Source organism: Anastrepha obliqua, chromosome 2, assembly GCF_027943255.1.
Source record: "Anastrepha obliqua isolate idAnaObli1 chromosome 2, idAnaObli1_1.0, whole genome shotgun sequence".
Lineage (NCBI taxonomy): Eukaryota > Metazoa > Arthropoda > Insecta > Diptera > Tephritidae > Anastrepha > Anastrepha obliqua.
The window spans coordinates 105,329,181-105,346,126 of NC_072893.1; the positions used below are offsets into that span (position 1 = coordinate 105,329,181).

A 16,946-nucleotide genomic window follows, 5' to 3' on the forward strand; every position below is an offset into this window, starting at 1 on the left:
GAGTAATTTTAATACTCTCAATCATTTTGACATTTCTTTCAATTATTTCATCAAACTAACTCGGAACACATTTACTTAATTAAATATATAAGCCCTTCAAATATGCCGGCTGTACCTTCATCAAGAATTGCACCTTGTCCGGCGAATCGCAATCCGAGGTGAGTAATAAGCTCAACTAAGTTACAACAAAATGCCAAATAGGCCCGTTAGCATTGGGTTTCGCTGTGGTACAGCCACGAAATATAATATTTTAACGCACAGCTATGCCACAAGTAAAGCTAGGCGATTGCCGCAATAGAAAAAAATCTATATAACAGTGCATTCACCCAAAATAAGCCGGTGGCTGCAGCTACAAAACTGGCACACGTCAGGGGTTGAAATGAACTGTGGAAAACCCCTCGTAGTACCACCGGACAAGCTTAGCAAAGAGCAGCGGACAGAGGGTTATCTTGTCGACAATACAGCAGAAAATCACGCAGTAACAATAAGACAAAGCAGCCGGCAGTGAGTGAGGCACTTGGGATATGATTTGCTATTTTGTAAACAAAATTTCTAGGCATTCATGTATAGGTATATGTGTGTGTACATGTGTGACGAAATATGAGTATCCTTTTATGCCTATGACGCCAGAAAGTCCGCACACTCGGGGTGATAGATGGTTGGGTGTTGATTTGGCAATGCGGTGGGTTATCTGGCACATCGAAGTCTCGTTTTGGCCAGCTCAAATGGGACTCTTCATCGATGTGTTAGTTGTCTCATGATCAAAATATGCAAGTGGAGGCTGGTTGTGGTACTTGTCGCTGGTGATTTGAATGTTTTAGAGAGCAAAATATCAATAAGGGGGCTTAATAATAATGTACGAATGGAAATGTGCTAAGAGTTTCAATGTCTTTGGATGATGCCATATGACAAGGCTTTAATTTTTACTCATCTCCATTAAACAAAGTTGTTTACCAAAGTCTTTTTGTTCAAAATATTCTATGTACACATACATACATATTTATATACCCGCATGTTTGTATGCCTTTTCACTTCACATGCGGGTGGCACCCATCTTAGTTTATTTGCAGACATACCAAGGTTTTGTTTTTCCTTTCGGTTTCAAATTTCATGCTCGTCATGCTTTTCATACTTTTCTTTAGTCCTTCAAATTGTCAACTCCCACCAGAGCGATTTACAAATTGCTTTTCTGCTTAATACTTACTGTACTTCCATTTCGTAATGTCAAGCGAATAATTTGAAATGTAAATTAAATGCGAAAAAGTAATCCCTCGTGGTTGTGACCGACCATTCAGTCGAGCGTGAACTATTGAGATCATCGATGGTTACTGGAAGTCAATGAGCTATTAACTTTATAGTTGTACGTGTGCAAGCGACTAATACTGATTTTCGAATCGATATGTTTACGAGGAACGTAGATTCCCCATCTTTTCTTTCCTTTCCGATTTGTTGTGTGCGTCTTATCTTACTAATGGTGAGCCTTCCGACAGGAAGAATTTGAAGGTTTTTCATGGCGAAAATACCTGCCGAAACGCGACCGTTTTAGAAACTCCTTTTCCCATCATTTGATATTTTGAACTCAGAATTACTGTCGGCAAAAAATAAGGTGAATTTGGTTGTAAAATGAAAAATCATTTATTTATTTATTTTTGTAAATCAATTTCATCCCCTTCAAAATAATCCCCTCTCGATGAAATACACTTGTGCCAACGATTTTTCCAATCCCCGAAACATGCCAAATAGTCCATTTCCGGTATAGCAATCAGCACCTTCTTCGATTCAGCTTTTATCTCCTCAATCGACTCGAAACGCGTTCCCCGGAGTGGTCTCTTGAGTTCTGGAAATAGCCAGAAGTCACACGGAGCCAAATCAGGCGAATACGGTGGTTGCGGAACGATATGCGTGGAATTTTTGGCGAAATGGTCGCGAAGAACGAGTGCAGCGTGGGACGGTGCATTATCGTGATGCAAAAACCAAGAGTTGTTGGCCCATAATTCTGGTCTTTTTAGACGAATTGCTTCACGTAAACGACGCATAAGGCTCAAATAATATTCCTTATTAACAGTTTGGCCAAGTGGAAGGAATTCATAGTGCACCACACCACGAAAATCGAAAAAAATGTCATCATGACCTTTATTTTTGGACGACTTTGACGTGCTCTTTTCGGTCTAGCCTCGCCTTTAGCACGATATTCGCTTGATTGGTCGGTTGTTTCAGGGTCGTAAGCATAAATCCAAGTCTCATCTCCCGTAACGATGCATTTGAGCTTGTCCTGATAGTCTGAAAGCATTGTTTCACACACATCAACGCGACGACTTTTTTCCAAGAAATTGAGAGTTTTCGGTACCAAACGAGATTTGAGTTTTGGTAGGCCCAAATGGTCTTTCAAACTGGTTTTCACAGATCCTTCTGATATTCCGATCATATCAGTAAGGTCTTTAACAGTCAACCGACGATTTTTGAGCACTAACTCCTTCACTTTATTGACGTGTTGGTCATCTGTTAACGTCGATGGTCGTCCGGAGCGATCCAAGTCATCAACACGTTCTCGACCCTCTTTGAAGTCTTTGTACCACTTATAAACATTTTTCTGCGACATGGTCGAATCACCAAATGCCTTCTGCAACATGCTAAACGTTTCCGCAGCCGAAATTTTATTCCGCAAATAAAATTTGATGGCACTTCTCTGCACAATCAAATCCGACATTGTAAAAATCAAAAAATGCACTCTTGGTCGTTTGGTAAACACAAGCGTAAATATATTACTGATAATGACATTCACATGAAAATTGGCCCAGATGTTATTAACAGTGCTGCCAACTCATGAAAAAAATAACTAGAGCGAAATTTTAATCCCGCAAAGTTTGACAAATAAATTCACCTTACTTTTTGCCCACAGTAATTCCGATTTGTAGTGATGTTGTTTCGTTCAAGAGAAAAATAAGGTGTCTGCAAAAAACAATATCGATTTTCCTTGGAAAGCTTTTTTTGTAAATACGTTTTTTTAATACATTTTGAAATATTATACACATTTATTTTAGTTGAGAGTGTTTGCATAAATAAGTCTTAGATGTACGGATTTTGTGACTCATTTATGCAAAATAGAAATGAAATAAGTAATAAATAAAATAAGTATTTTGTAAATGAAAAAACTGTCTCTAAATGGAACTTTTTAAATAACTCACTGCCATCAAAAAATCTGCTGCTTACAGATCTGTTAAAAGTTATGCTGTTGTCAAGCATTTATCTTCACTGTTATGCGAAGCATTTAACATTGATAAATTGCGAGTGCCTGTGTCAAATGTTATGGTTTAAAATTGCCGAATTTGTGGACGACCTTTACATGCGACATTACCGCTTAGAGAAATATATACATATACATAGATACTTATATGCGTATACGAGGATTGCATAAATGCATATAAGTACATAAGTATGTAAGGCAATTGCATTTTGCCCACCTCCGAATCCAGTTAATAAAACTTTAATACTTAAATTTTTTACTTTGAATTTGACCATTCTCCGCTGGCTGTTATATGAATTGTTGACGCACTAAAAGTAATAAGTGTAAAAATAAGTACCACATAATATTGGGTAGAATAAAAAGTGCGGTAACAAATCTGCACAAAGTTAAAAAGTAATATATTAATTTTTTTTATATAATAAAAAAATAAGAGAAAAATAGTTTACAGGAGTAGCTAAAACTGATGATGGAAAGAATAATGAGATGGCGCTCGTGGTCCCGTTACTTTGCTGTCAGCGAATTTGACAACTAGTTACGTGATTTTAGCTCCAGTATGACCAGATTACCATTTTCGTAACTTGATTTAGCATTTTTTTTTGTTATTTAGTCTCGGAGTTTTAGTTCTTTCTTCATGACATTTTTCTGGCCTGTTCTAATTAAAATGTAATGTTTATAATTTTGTAAAATATAAATTTTTTTAATAATAAGTTAAATAATTCACTCAGTTTTATTTAGCTTTACTTCTTTTTAACATCTGGTGGCATTGCCCGCGATTGCAGGTGTTGTTGGTGTTCTTCTGCTTTCGGCAGTCAAATCTCTCTCTCGCTACTGCAGTGTTGCCTAGCTTTGGATATAAAAACTCACTTAAATGCCCATTTAAAGAAAATAAAACACCAAATCTTCATTAAATTTCTTAAAGAACTTTGTATGCGTGACGAATTATTTTTAAAATGTGCGTTTTCTTAAATAAATGTGTTATGGTTATGTATAATTTAATTTATTAGTTTTTTTTTTTTTTGTTAAGCAAAACTCTTTTGTTAAGGGAAAGACTTTTTTGCTATATTTGAGGTTATGTAACAAGATAAGGTACTCTTTTTGTAAAAATGCCAATATGATTTTCTTAGTATTTTCTGGTAGTTTGTGGTTTATTTTTACAATGAATACACCTCTTGATGCCCTATGTCCCACTAAGGATTGGTGGCCGGAAGAAACGATTACACCTCTATGGTTTTAATCCGCATTAAGTAAGTTCAAACGCTTTTTAAAATGTGTAAAAAGGTTTTCAATCGTAAGAAGAGTTGAGGGAAGAAGTTTTAATATTCTTGCATAACCTTAAAAGGAGCAAAAAATTAAATTCACACTTTCAAAATATCAAATTTTATAAGAACTGACAAATTTTCATTAGCACTAAAATCTTCTCGGAGTGGCCTTTTTTAACCTTCTTTTGTATAATAATACAGTTTTTTTTAACTTAAAGCTTCGGTACCTTTAAATTAAAAAAAAAAAAGAAACTAGCATGAAACTTCAAAATTTTCGCATTTTCGGTATAAAAACGCACTAAATTTATTGCGAAGAGCAAATGGTTGGGAATACTGCACAACTCGGAAAAACGTGACGTCAGGCACTCTTGATGGGTGCAATCTTCTTTCTATCATTCTTGGCTAAAACTCTTATAAAATTAAGAGTATTGTGTTTCTTTCCACTCATGTTTGGTAATTTTTATTTAAATACCAGATTACTTATGCCTCTTAATAACTTGTAAAATTAAGGCGTCTTGTAATTCGAAAAAATGTTTCATAATCAATTAAAAAGTGATTTTTTGATTTTTTTGTTAGTTGCGGCTTCTTGCATTTCAGGTGACGATATGCTATTTTGGTGGATACTCCTTAGCCATTTTTTTGGTTAGGAGCATTACTCTATTGGCCATTCGTTTCTGAGTTTTTTGAGCGAAAAATGCGTTCAAGTGCATTTACGGACTTGTACAGAATTCAACTTTACTTCACTAAAAGTTTGCAAAGCCAAAAATAATTGATAGCGTAAGGGTGCAAGTTTATCAGTATATGGTGGTTGTTTGAATGTGCTCCAACCGAGCTTATTTAGGTCTCTGTGGCGTTATCGAAGATGTATGTATGTATGCGGTATGTCATTATAGAGCACTATATAAGTACGAGCGTACAGCGTTGGCTCAGCAATGCAGGTCTAGAGCTGGCAGCCCAAAAAACGGAGGCAGTGCTGATAACTGCTCAGAAGAAAAAGGCGACCATGAAACTCTCAGTTGGTGGACACGAGATACTCTCAAAGGAGGCAATAAAATACCTAGGAGTAATGATCGACACGAGATTGAGCTTTAAGCAACATCTAGCAGCAGTTAATAACAAAGCAGCGGCGGTAATGGGCGCTCTCACAAAAATACTACCGAATATAGGTGGCCCGCCCACAAGGGGAAAGAAGAAAATTATTATCAAGAGTCGTGGACTCAATCATACTCTACGCGGCACCGGTATGGGCAGAAGCAAAGAACATTCACATGCGTGAAGTGGTGCGCACACACAGGCGGAGTGCATTACGGGTTTCAAGTGCATATAGAACGGTATCAGACGATGCAATATGTGTTGTAGCCGGAAAATTGCCAGTTGATATTCACGCAAGAGAGCTTCGCCGCCTCTATAGCGAGCAAGGAGCTAAACCAACGGCAACAGAAAAAGCCATCGAACGAGAGCGATCTATGTATGAGTGGCAAAGAAGATGGGAAGAGTCACTTAAAGGGCGCTGGACGTACAAGTTAATATCACATCTCGAGCAGTGGGTAAAAAGAAAGCATGGTGAAACTTATTATTACCTTACGCAGATACTCACCGGTCATGGCTACTTTATGGAATATCTCCACCGCTTTCAGCTGGCAGAAAGCCCATTCTGCCCAAGCTGTCCTAATGCAATCGAAAGCGCGGAACACGTGGCTTTTCATTGTGATCGCTTCGCACGAGAACGTGCAATACTTGAAAGGGTTTTGGGATACCCAGCTAGTCCTAATGACATCGTACAGGACATGTGCTCATCCAGTGCTAAATGGGTGACGGTTCGAGCGTTTGCTGGAAAAATTATGCTACGACTCCAATTCATCGAAGACCCAGCAACAGCAACTACAGTTGCAATTACGAAATATGAGATGAACTGTTTCCGGACAGAATGACGACAAACACAGACACTTGAGTCAATCACTCACAATAATATCAGACAGAAGACAAGACGATAGCTCGTAAATACTGCGCTATCGCAAATTTTCCGATGTTCCATTCCCTCCAGAACCACGTATGAAAACAGTGGGGGGAGTGGATACCATCGCTGACGTAAGATCTCCATACGTCCACAAGAGAAGGACCTGGACGCAGGTACCTGGTTGTGCCAATAGACATAAACGTGGCTCCACCTTGATGAAATGTTTACAGCGGTCCCAGGGTGGAAATCAGCCGAGGAGGAGGAGCACTATATGTTGTCGCCGTGGATGTTTTTGTATTAGTAATAGTAGTAGTAGTAGTTATTGGTGGTGGTGGTATTGCGATTGCCCGAGATGACTTAACTTTTCCGCTTAAGGAGCAAGCGTATCGGAGTCTGTGGGGTTTGGTCGCATAAGCGACAAGAGTCAGTGGGGACCATATCCCAATCCTGTGCAAATGGCTGCGAAACCTGCAGTGTCCTGTGAGAATGCCCATTAGCATTTCCAATTTTTTCTTAGGGAGGGTTATGAGTTTCCTAAACCTCTTTTGATAGTAGGGATTTTGCCTGGCGTAGCCCCATAATTATATTTATATTCAGTGTGTTCCAAGCAGAGGTGGCCGCAATTAAAGAAGAAGCTGACTGGCTACTTACTTGCGTAATAACTGTTAAGAAGGTAAATATTTACTCCGATAGCCAAGCGGCCATCAGGGCCCTAGGCTCTATTATGGTGCATTTGAAGCTGGTCAAGGAATGCCTGGTCTCACTCTCGATTGCATCAGAATTCTTCGACATAAAGATAATTTGGGTACCTGGTCACAGTGACATTGCAGGAAACTGCGAAGCCGACGAGCTGGCCAGACAGGGGACCTGTGAGGCAATATGCCCGCAAAAGGAGAGGATCGGGATCCCCTTGACAACCTGCGCTCTACTCCTGGAAGGATGGGCTATGCACCAACTCAGCGAACGCTGGGCAAGTACACAAACGTGTATGGTCGCGAAGTCCTTCTGGCCACGTTTGGATAGGAGGCGTTCGAGGGATATCCTGGTAATGACAAAATGTCATCTCTCAAATTTCGTGGGCATCATCACGGGGCACTGTCCGCGAGGTACAAATGCCGTGAGACTCGGAATCACTTCGAGTCCTTTTTGCGTCAGCTGAATCAGGTGGAATCATCTCAGCACCTGCTCCTTAGCTGCCCAGCCTTCGCGGGACTAAGATTCAAGTATCTTGGTTCTCATTTCTTTTCGGCGCCTGCTGATATAGCAGGTGTTGATAACAAAAATCTGATGAACTACATCAGCAGCATAATGAGGTTAATACAACCGCGCACTAGTCACCGTTCGTAGTCCACAAACACTCACCACTCCCCCATCCCTTCCCTTCCTCCCCCCTTCTCTGTCCTTAAATGGTATCACAAAGGACGAACCAAACTATTTCGTCCAAGTGGGCCCTACTCTCTGGGCAACCATTATAACCTAACCTATATAAAAAAACCCACAAAAGCAGTTACAAAAAATATTTTTTTCATTAGTGCGATTTTTCAGACGCTTTAAACTTTCACTTTATTATGCAAAAAGCCTGCATCCTAGAATTGCTTTTAGAAATTCAAGTTAAAAAGCTTAGAATTTAGATAAACATTTTTTGAGTTTTTCAAAATTTTGTACAGAGTTAATTTTTTTTTTGTTTTTTAATTTAAAATTAACTCAGAAAAATTGAAATATCACACAAGCTGCTATGATCGCTACTGCACGTACATAGTACCAACACATATTTACAATACAAACTTAATTTTTATAGGATACATTTTAAGTATTAACTGTTTAACTACAAATACTGAATTATAAATATTTTTTACTGAATAAAATTATGATATAATCTTAAGTTAGTAAAATTTTAATTAAAATCTTCATCCAGTTGCGAGTTACACATTCCACTGGTTTTAATTCTACATCAACAGCGGAAGATTTGTTTTTTAATCTAATATCTGATCATCCTAAACTGATGTGGTTTTGAGTTATGATCTCTGATTTGAGAATAAAAGTAATACATCTTCATTTCGCTTTGTCCAGCTTAATGAGCCCATTACTTGTCTCATAGCTAAGTGTTGCCTCTAATTAGAAAATTCATTGCGAGTTCCTTTCACGCGCTCTTCACTTGGTTTCTTAGTTAATTACTCAGCGCTTAGTAAATAAACTGGTTAGTCACCTTTGGTATTGTTTCTACACTCGAGTTTATATTTCTTATCTTGGCACATCACTCCTTCACTTCGCAAAATTATTAGCAGTTAAAGGTCATAATAATATTCTCGTCGGACTGGCTTTTTGTCATTATGTCAAGTAGCGTTAAAAATTATTGTAATTAAGTTATAAAATGACTTCAAATCCGATTTAAATCTACAAACGGAAAAAGTGTTTTTCAATGTTGATAAACTCATTGTTGTCAAATGTTGAAATATACGTCTTACACAGTTCAATGATCTAATTTTTATAGCTGATAAATGTCTTTATTTTCGTCCCACTCTCCGCGTATCATGTCGGCCGCCTTCTCACCAATCATAAAAGCTGGTGCATTCGTGTGCGCCGTAGGTGGGAAAGGAATGATGCTCGTATCTACAACCCGCAATTTGCGAATGCCATGCACCTTTAGCTGTGGATCTACTACTGTGGTGGGATCTGTCGCCGGTCCCATGCGACAGGTGGCCACCTGATGATGCAGTGTGTAGGATAATGTGCGTATGGAGCAACGCCAATAGTCGTCGCTGCCGAAAATGTACTGCTCACAACCCGGCACCGGTTTGTCATATAGACGCGCGCCAATGCGCTGCATGGCGGGTGACTCACCGATGCGTATGGCTACTTTGATGCCCTCTAATAAATGTTCGATGTCCTCTTCATTGGAGAAATATTTTGGATCGATTACTGGCCAACGCAAAGGGTCGCGATTATGCAGCCAAATCCGTCCTACCGATTTCGGATGGAAATCCATGATTAGCACGGTGAAATGCTCTTGACGTGCCAGCTGTAGTGGCAGATACAGTTGATCATAGAGATCCTGCCGAATATTGCCACCCTCCTTGAGTGCTGTGCCATCGTCGGATGCCATGCCTCCCAATACTGTTATCAGTTCGACATCAGGCCAATCAGGCGGTGTTTGGGAGCTTGGTATTTTGACGAAAGCTAAACATTCCACACCGCCTATGCTAGATAGGCGCGTACTTGGATCCCCGAAGAGGAAAAACCGCTTAATGTCACTCAAGGTGATGCTAGTCGGATATGTAGTTTGGCCAGTAGTGTTAGTGAGAAATACTGGTCCTATGTGCGACATGTGATCGTACATGCGTTTACCCACCGGCAGTTCCTGTATTACGGGCACACCGATTGCATTTAGGTTATCCGCAGGTCCAATACCGGATAACATTAAAAGCTGTGGTGAATTGAAAGCGCCGGCCGATAGTATAACCTCTTTGCGGGCCTTAAAAGTGTAACGCTTCTTCTGATGCAAGAACTCCACACCATAGGCCACCTTTGTTTCCGCATCGATGAGTATGCGCAACACCTGCGCGAGCGTAAAAATCCTTAGATTTGGACGCACACGTTGCACCGGTCTTATGAAAGCACGATAGGCGCTGTGACGCCGCCCATTTCGCGTCGTGGCTTGCACATATGATACACCCACTTGTGATTCGCCATTGTAGTCCGTGCGTGGATGTCCGGCTTGTTGTGCGCCACGCACAAACGCATGTGAAAACTGTGTGCGATAGCGCACATCCTGGACACTCAACGGGCCGGAGTGGTTGTGGTAGGCAGATGTTTCCAAACCTGCTAGCTGGGCATTCTCTGATTTGAGGAAATAGGGTAGCACTTCGTCGTACGACCAACCTTTGCTGCCCGCAGCCGCCCAGCTATCGTAGTCGCGTCTATTGCCACGGTTGTATATCATGTGATTGATGGAACTGGTGCCGCCCAAAATTTTACCGCGCGGCAAAGCGCACTCATTGTTGTTCATGCCAAAACAGGCAAGCTTCTGCGGCACTGACTTGTAGCCCCAATTGGAATGTGTGCTCTGTAGAAAAGCCGTCGTTATGGGGATAGTATGTGCGATGTTTTCAATGCCGCCGGCTTCGAGCACAGCTACCGACCAGTTTGGGTTCTCGGACAATCGATTGGCTAGCGTGCAACCGGCAGCGCCAGCGCCCACAATGATAAAGTCGTAGGCAGCATTTTGTTTCGGTACTGTAAGGTAAAAAGAAAAGAGTTTAGCAAAGTTTCAATAAATCCTCGTTAAGCAAAGCGTTACCCACATGGCGAATTAAATTGCTCAATTACGTTTGCCAGCCCCAATTCGAAAATGTTTTTTAAAAACTCCTGTGCGGCTGTTGAGCACAGCCAGAAGGTAATACAAATTAACGCTAAGCGTAGATTTCTCATTGGAAATGTAAAAATGTGTGTTTTTGTATTTAACAGTGAAGTTGATTTGGAGTAATTCAAAATTTTAATTATTAAACACACTCGTCTGGCGCGTATCCACTAATGCAGGTCAGTATCGCGTGGCGGGTTAATTTATAAGCTCATCAGGCAATAGCCTGCATCATACGCAACCCAATTTTAATTAGCGTACACTGTTAGAATATGACTCGACTGTACCAGTCGTTCGCTGTTAAATAACATGCAAATGTAAATAATTTCCAGCAGGCTGTAAAGGCAGCGCTGTTAGTTGTTGACCGATGCGTTCACTTTGAAGAGCGCACAGATCAGCTGTTTGCGTGCCGAAAATGGAGAGTGAGCAAGAGAGAGAGAGTAAGAGTGTGAAAATCGCCAGAGACCGGCAAAATTACACTTGTTTACTATTAAACAAATATGCAATGTCTGTACACCTTGCGTTCTGGCTTGATACGCTTGTGTATGTATGTATGTATGACTGAGTAGACTGCTGATCAACTAAGCTGCCCGTCAGTCGGCCAATTTCAGTGTTTTGTTTACACTTACCATAAAACCAGTTTATTTCATGGCTTGTACGTAAATATTTGATTTCGTTTGCACTCTTTACTTTTCTCTGCTTTCCACTGTAGACATTTAACAGCGAGTTACATATTTTTTGTTTATTTTTTTTTTTAATATGTATTTATTTTTTACTTTTTTTCCTTATTTTGAATTTTTATTTTTTTGTTAGCAGCAATTCAGCAACTCGTTTATGGTTCAAGTACCTTTGCAAAATGTACTAAATAAGATGTTAGGTGCTTCTTAGATGCTTCTTTAACAGTATTTAACTGTTGTTGTGATGACTCGTAAATAAATGAATTAACCTCTTGCGCTGGAAATGAATTTCCAAAAGCCGGTGATTAAACCAAGTTATAACGACCTCTTGCATGGAATAATTTCTATTAAAGGGTTACATGGGTTTCGTGAGTTCAAAAAATCAATTTTTTTTTGCTTATTAATTTCTACAACATCTCAAGAATATTATTCTAAATTTTGAAGTCGATCCGAATAATAGTTTCGGAGATACACCCTTCGGAATGTGTGCGCTCCAAGCCACTTTTATTGTTACTCAACACTTTAAACGCGTTTTTCTCGGAACTGTATTTTCAAAGTCGGTTGTCAAATGTTCTCGAAAACTCTTGATGAAATTTTACACAGGTGTTCGAGATACGAGGGGTGCCTTCTATATTTCGGGATTTGGCAACCCTGGTGTTGCAATCTGGCAACTGACAGCTGTATCGCAAAGTTTGACATTTTTTGGCTTTTACGTACTCAGAACGTTTTGAAATACCAGCGCTATTTGTGTTGTTTACAGTAACTTAAAAGATTCATCTCGGTCCAAAAACGGAATTAATGAACGGAATGGATGAACTTAATTCATTTATGACCGATGAAGCTCCATCAAGGACCAGTATTTATCGATGGTATGGTGAATTCAATCGTGGTCGTAGTTCACTCCAAGACGAGTTTCGTGAAGGTCGTCCAAAATCAGTTGTTGTTCCGAAAACCATTGATGCTGTGCGCGAACTGATATTGCAAGATCGTCATGTGATCTATCGAGAGATTGAGACAATCTTATGCATTAGTGGGACCAGCATACATTCAATATTGCATAAACATTTGACTGTCAAAAAAATTTGTTCGCGTTGGATCCCACACAATTTGTCAATCGCTCAAAAAAAGGCTCGTGTCGATTGGCCGAAGGAAATGCTCAAAAAATACGATCGCGCGGCTTCGAAACACGTCTATGACATCGGACATCGTGACAGGTGATAAATCATGGACTTACGCGTATGAGCCCGAAAGTAAACAGCAGTCGACTGTATGGGTGTTTCAAGAAGAGCCAAATCCAACAAAAGTTGTTCGCGCACGAAGCACTTCCAAGCAAATGGTCGCCTGTTTTTTCGGAAAAACTGGACATGTCGCAACCATACCACTAGAACAACGCAGAACAGTAAATTTTGAGTGGTACACAACCATTTGTTTGCCAGTTGTCTTCCAAGAAATTAGGAAAACCAATCGCCAAAGACGGATCACTCTTCACCAGGACAATGCGAGCTCTCACACATCGGCTTTATTCCCGTACGTAAAAAACAAACTGAGAGGTCAACGTTTTTCGACACCTGAAGAATCGGTTGCGGCATTCAGAATGCATGTTTTGGAGGTACCTCATTCAGAGTGGCAAAAGTGCTTCGACAATTGGTTCAAACACATGCAAAAGTGTATAGATCTTCATGGAGAATATTTTGAAAAACAATAAAGTGATTTTCGATGATTAAAATTTGTTTTTGTTCTCTAATCCCGACATATAAAAGGCACCCCTCGTACAGCTTACTCGTGCTTGAACGAAGGATTTTGTTTTTTTTTTCAATTACAACTATTTAAAAAAGAAAAAAAAATGTCAAGCAAATTCGACCGAAATTTTCCTTTTTTTGGAAAAATGTCTGCAAAAATTCCAATTTTTCTTTTTTTTTCTTTCCTTCGTTCAAGCACGAGTTTATGGTCTTAACTAAAACACTTATTTTTGTTTTTTCATTTTTAATGATGAGAAGTTTTAGGTTTTTTTTTTTTTGAAAATTTCAGAAATTATTCTTTAAATATGCATCTATAAGACAGAAGAAAGTTTGAATTAAATAAATAATTTTTTACATAGAAAAATAAATATTGTAACAAATGTATAGGTCATAATATTTAAATGAAAGAAATACAATTAATACTATTTTAAAGAATTTTATTAATAATTTTTACAGTGTAATATATTTGAAAACGATCAGGAATGTGCAGTGCAACAAGATATTTCTTACATTCCCATACGGTTTCATTGCGTTTATTCTGTTTCGCGCATACCTGACATATTCGGTGAAGCTTTTGTTTACTTTGTGTAGGAGGAGTTTTTCTTGGGAAATTTCCGCACTGTTTTGGCAATGGTGTGTTATCCAAAGAAGTTCTTCCTTGTGTTGGGTATTGAGGGATATTAACAGTTTGTAGAGTTTCTTCTGCAATATCCCGTTGAAATTTTGAAATAGTATATTTCTTAGAATTTGGAATTTGTTTTGCTTTTCGAAATAAACAACATGTTTTTTACAGGTATTTAAGCAGGCTTCTATTGCGCGTCATTGCCAGTCTAGAGCAGATAAACAAGTCGGCGTGCATTGCACGTCCTTCCAGCGCAAGAGGTTAAAATTAAGCAAATTTATAGAACCTTTCACAGTGCAATACTATGTAAAAAGAGTTCAAATGATTTATTGTTCCTACTTGAATATATTTTCTACTAGGAAATCTATTATTTTTCATTCGCAAATATTCGAATCAAGCTTGAATTTTGAAAATCTATTTTCAAAATTTTAAACCTTTTTTTATATAAATAACAAAGTAATGTGATGAACAGCACTCTCAAAACGATACACCAATGGGCATCTCGCGCAGGGCTAGGGATAAACGCGGGAAAAACGGACATGGTACTTTTTACCAGGAAATACAAAGTTCCGGCGTGGAACCTCCTGAAGCGAGGCAACCACGAACTACTTCTCAAAGATTATGCGAGGTACCTCGGAGTAATACTGGACAGCAAATTGCTGTGGAAGCACACCGTTGAGGAGAGGGTGAAAAAGGCCAGTAATGCGTTGTACGCATGTAAAAGAATGCTGGGCGTTACTTGGGGTCTATCACCCTCTCTGATGCAACGGTGCTACACAGCAGTAGTTAGACCGATATTGCTGTATGGAACCTTAGTATGGTGGACTGCGACAAAAAAACGGACATACTTAATGCCGCTAGAAAGGATTCAACGCCTCGCTGCTCTGTGCATAACAGGAGCGATGAAGACCACTCCAACGGCGGCGCTGGAAAAGATACTCAGCATGCCACCTATTGACCTCATGGCGGAAAACCTGGCAGCGAAATCCGCGAGGAGGCTAATGGCTGCGAGGGTATTCACCTGCAGAACCTTCGGTCACAGCTCAATAGGAAAGTGGAGCTCAGGTGGCACGGACTACATGGCTCCGTACTTTAATTGGGAGAGAAGGTTTCGCACTACAATTGAAGAGGAGGGATGGCACAAAGGCATGAAGCCTGGCCATAGAACCTTTCACATCTATACAGACGGCTCGAAAACTCCAGACGGAGTGGGAGCGGGTATTTACTGCTCAAAACTAGGAATAAGGCAGTCTATCAAGCTGCTAGACCACAGCAGTATTTTCCAAGCGGAAGTTTTTGCTGTGGGGAAGGTCGCGGAGCTATCCTACACTAGAACAAGAAAGAACTCAACAATTAATATGTACGTGGATAGTCAAGCAGCAATAAGCTCATATTGTATTAAGTCCAAAAATGTTCGACGAAGCAGGGAGGCCATAGAAAGGCTAGCCGGAAACAGTAGGCTGCATATCTACTGGGTACCTGGTCACAAAGGGATTATGAGGAACGAAATAGTAGATGAGATAGCAAAAAGTGCTGTTAGACTACCTTTTGAGGAAGAGAATGACATACCAAAACCGCTAAACACAATATACAACGAAATGGACGACCACATAAAAAGGCAAGTGGAAGCTAGGTGGACTAACCTGACCACATGCAAAACAGCAAAAGTCATGTGTAGAACTAATGACAGAAAACTGACTCAATTCGTACTTACGCTCTCGCGAAAGGAATGCAGAACTATCATAGGTATGCTAACAGGTCATAATCTATTGGCTGCACATGCGTACAAGATAGGGATTGCTAACACGGACAAATGCAGAAAATGTAGAGAGGATGTTGAGGAGACTTTAGAACACCTTCTGTGCGTTTGTCCGGCATTATCAAAAACGCGCCTAAGATGCCTGGGAGCCCCACTGTTTGAGGGTCTGGAAGACGTCTCAAAAGCGGAGCCCTTATGACAGCGTTTGATCCAGCTCTCAAAACATCTCTGTAACTATATTTTCAATATAGCCGATTTCAGCGCTGTCTTCGATTCATCTATTATTTCCTTTCGGCTGTTACAAGACGTTCGCCGTAGTGGTTTTTTGACTCGCTCAAACAGAGAAAAAAATCGCTGGGAGCCTTATCAGGTGAATTCGATGGTTGTTGTACGGTATTCGTTTCGTTCTTGGTCAAAAATTCACTCAAAATTATGGCATTGTGCGATAGAATGGTGCAGAATCCACGAGTTGTTTTCTCACAAATTCTATCTTTTTTGGCGAACCGAAAAATAGTTTTTATGAACTGTCACAGCTTCTGGCAAAAATTCGTGCTATACAATCCCGTTGTAATCCATAAAAACCGTTATCATTACTTTCTTTCTTGACTGAAAACGAAGTGGCTTTTTTGTCTTGGCTCATTCAGAGCTCTCTACTCAATCGGCTCAATCTACTCAAATGCCGTATTCATAAACCCACGTCTCGTCTCCAGTAATGATGACGTTGAGTCGATGATGAATGTCGGGTCGGATTCAACGCGGTCCCTTTTTGCATGAAATACAGTGGACCAACTTTTCAACAACACGACGCAAACCCAAGTCATTAACCCCAATGTTCTGAACGGATCCATAAGCAATGATTAAGTCTTCTGCCAGCTCTCTGATGGTTAATTTGCGGTTATTGATCAACTTTTCTTTCACTTTATTGAAGTTTTCGATGGACTAACGATCTCTTTGATTTTTAGTAGTAATTTGCAATAACATTTTTTATTCTACTCTACTCTTATATTCTTTTTCTACACGAAACTTGCTTCGTTCGACCTTAATTTCATATTAAATCTCGCTTTTCGGCTGTCTTGACGCTAATTGAGTGTCCCACATAACTAATTTTAATTGGATAAATCACTTATGTACATAATTTTTTACTTACGTACCGAACTTGCTTACAGGTTTTTATGCATTTCATTTCCAGTTTTGTTGAAATTTTAAATTCAAATACCAGTTTCTTCATATTTTATTGATTTTATTAAGATTTCTGTTGATTCACTTTTCACTTTGTTCCTCCCTACGTCTCATCCAGACTGGACAATACTTAACATAAATCGGTTGCTTAAT

At 39.6% G+C, this 16,946-nt stretch overlaps 1 protein-coding gene across 1 annotated transcript; it reads right to left on the reverse strand.

Annotated features, from left to right (window-relative positions):
- Positions 1 to 8,945: 8,945 nt before the first annotated feature.
- LOC129238307 (glucose dehydrogenase [FAD, quinone]-like) lies at positions 8,946 to 10,807 on the reverse strand. The gene is made up of 2 exons (XM_054873348.1): positions 10,762 to 10,807; positions 8,946 to 10,693 (listed from the first exon to the last, which is right to left on the reverse strand). Exon 2 carries the CDS (start codon positions 10,464 to 10,466, stop codon positions 8,946 to 8,948), a length of 1,521 nt encoding a protein of 506 aa, XP_054729323.1. The 5' UTR covers positions 10,467 to 10,693; positions 10,762 to 10,807.
- Positions 10,808 to 16,946: the final 6,139 nt, after the last annotated feature.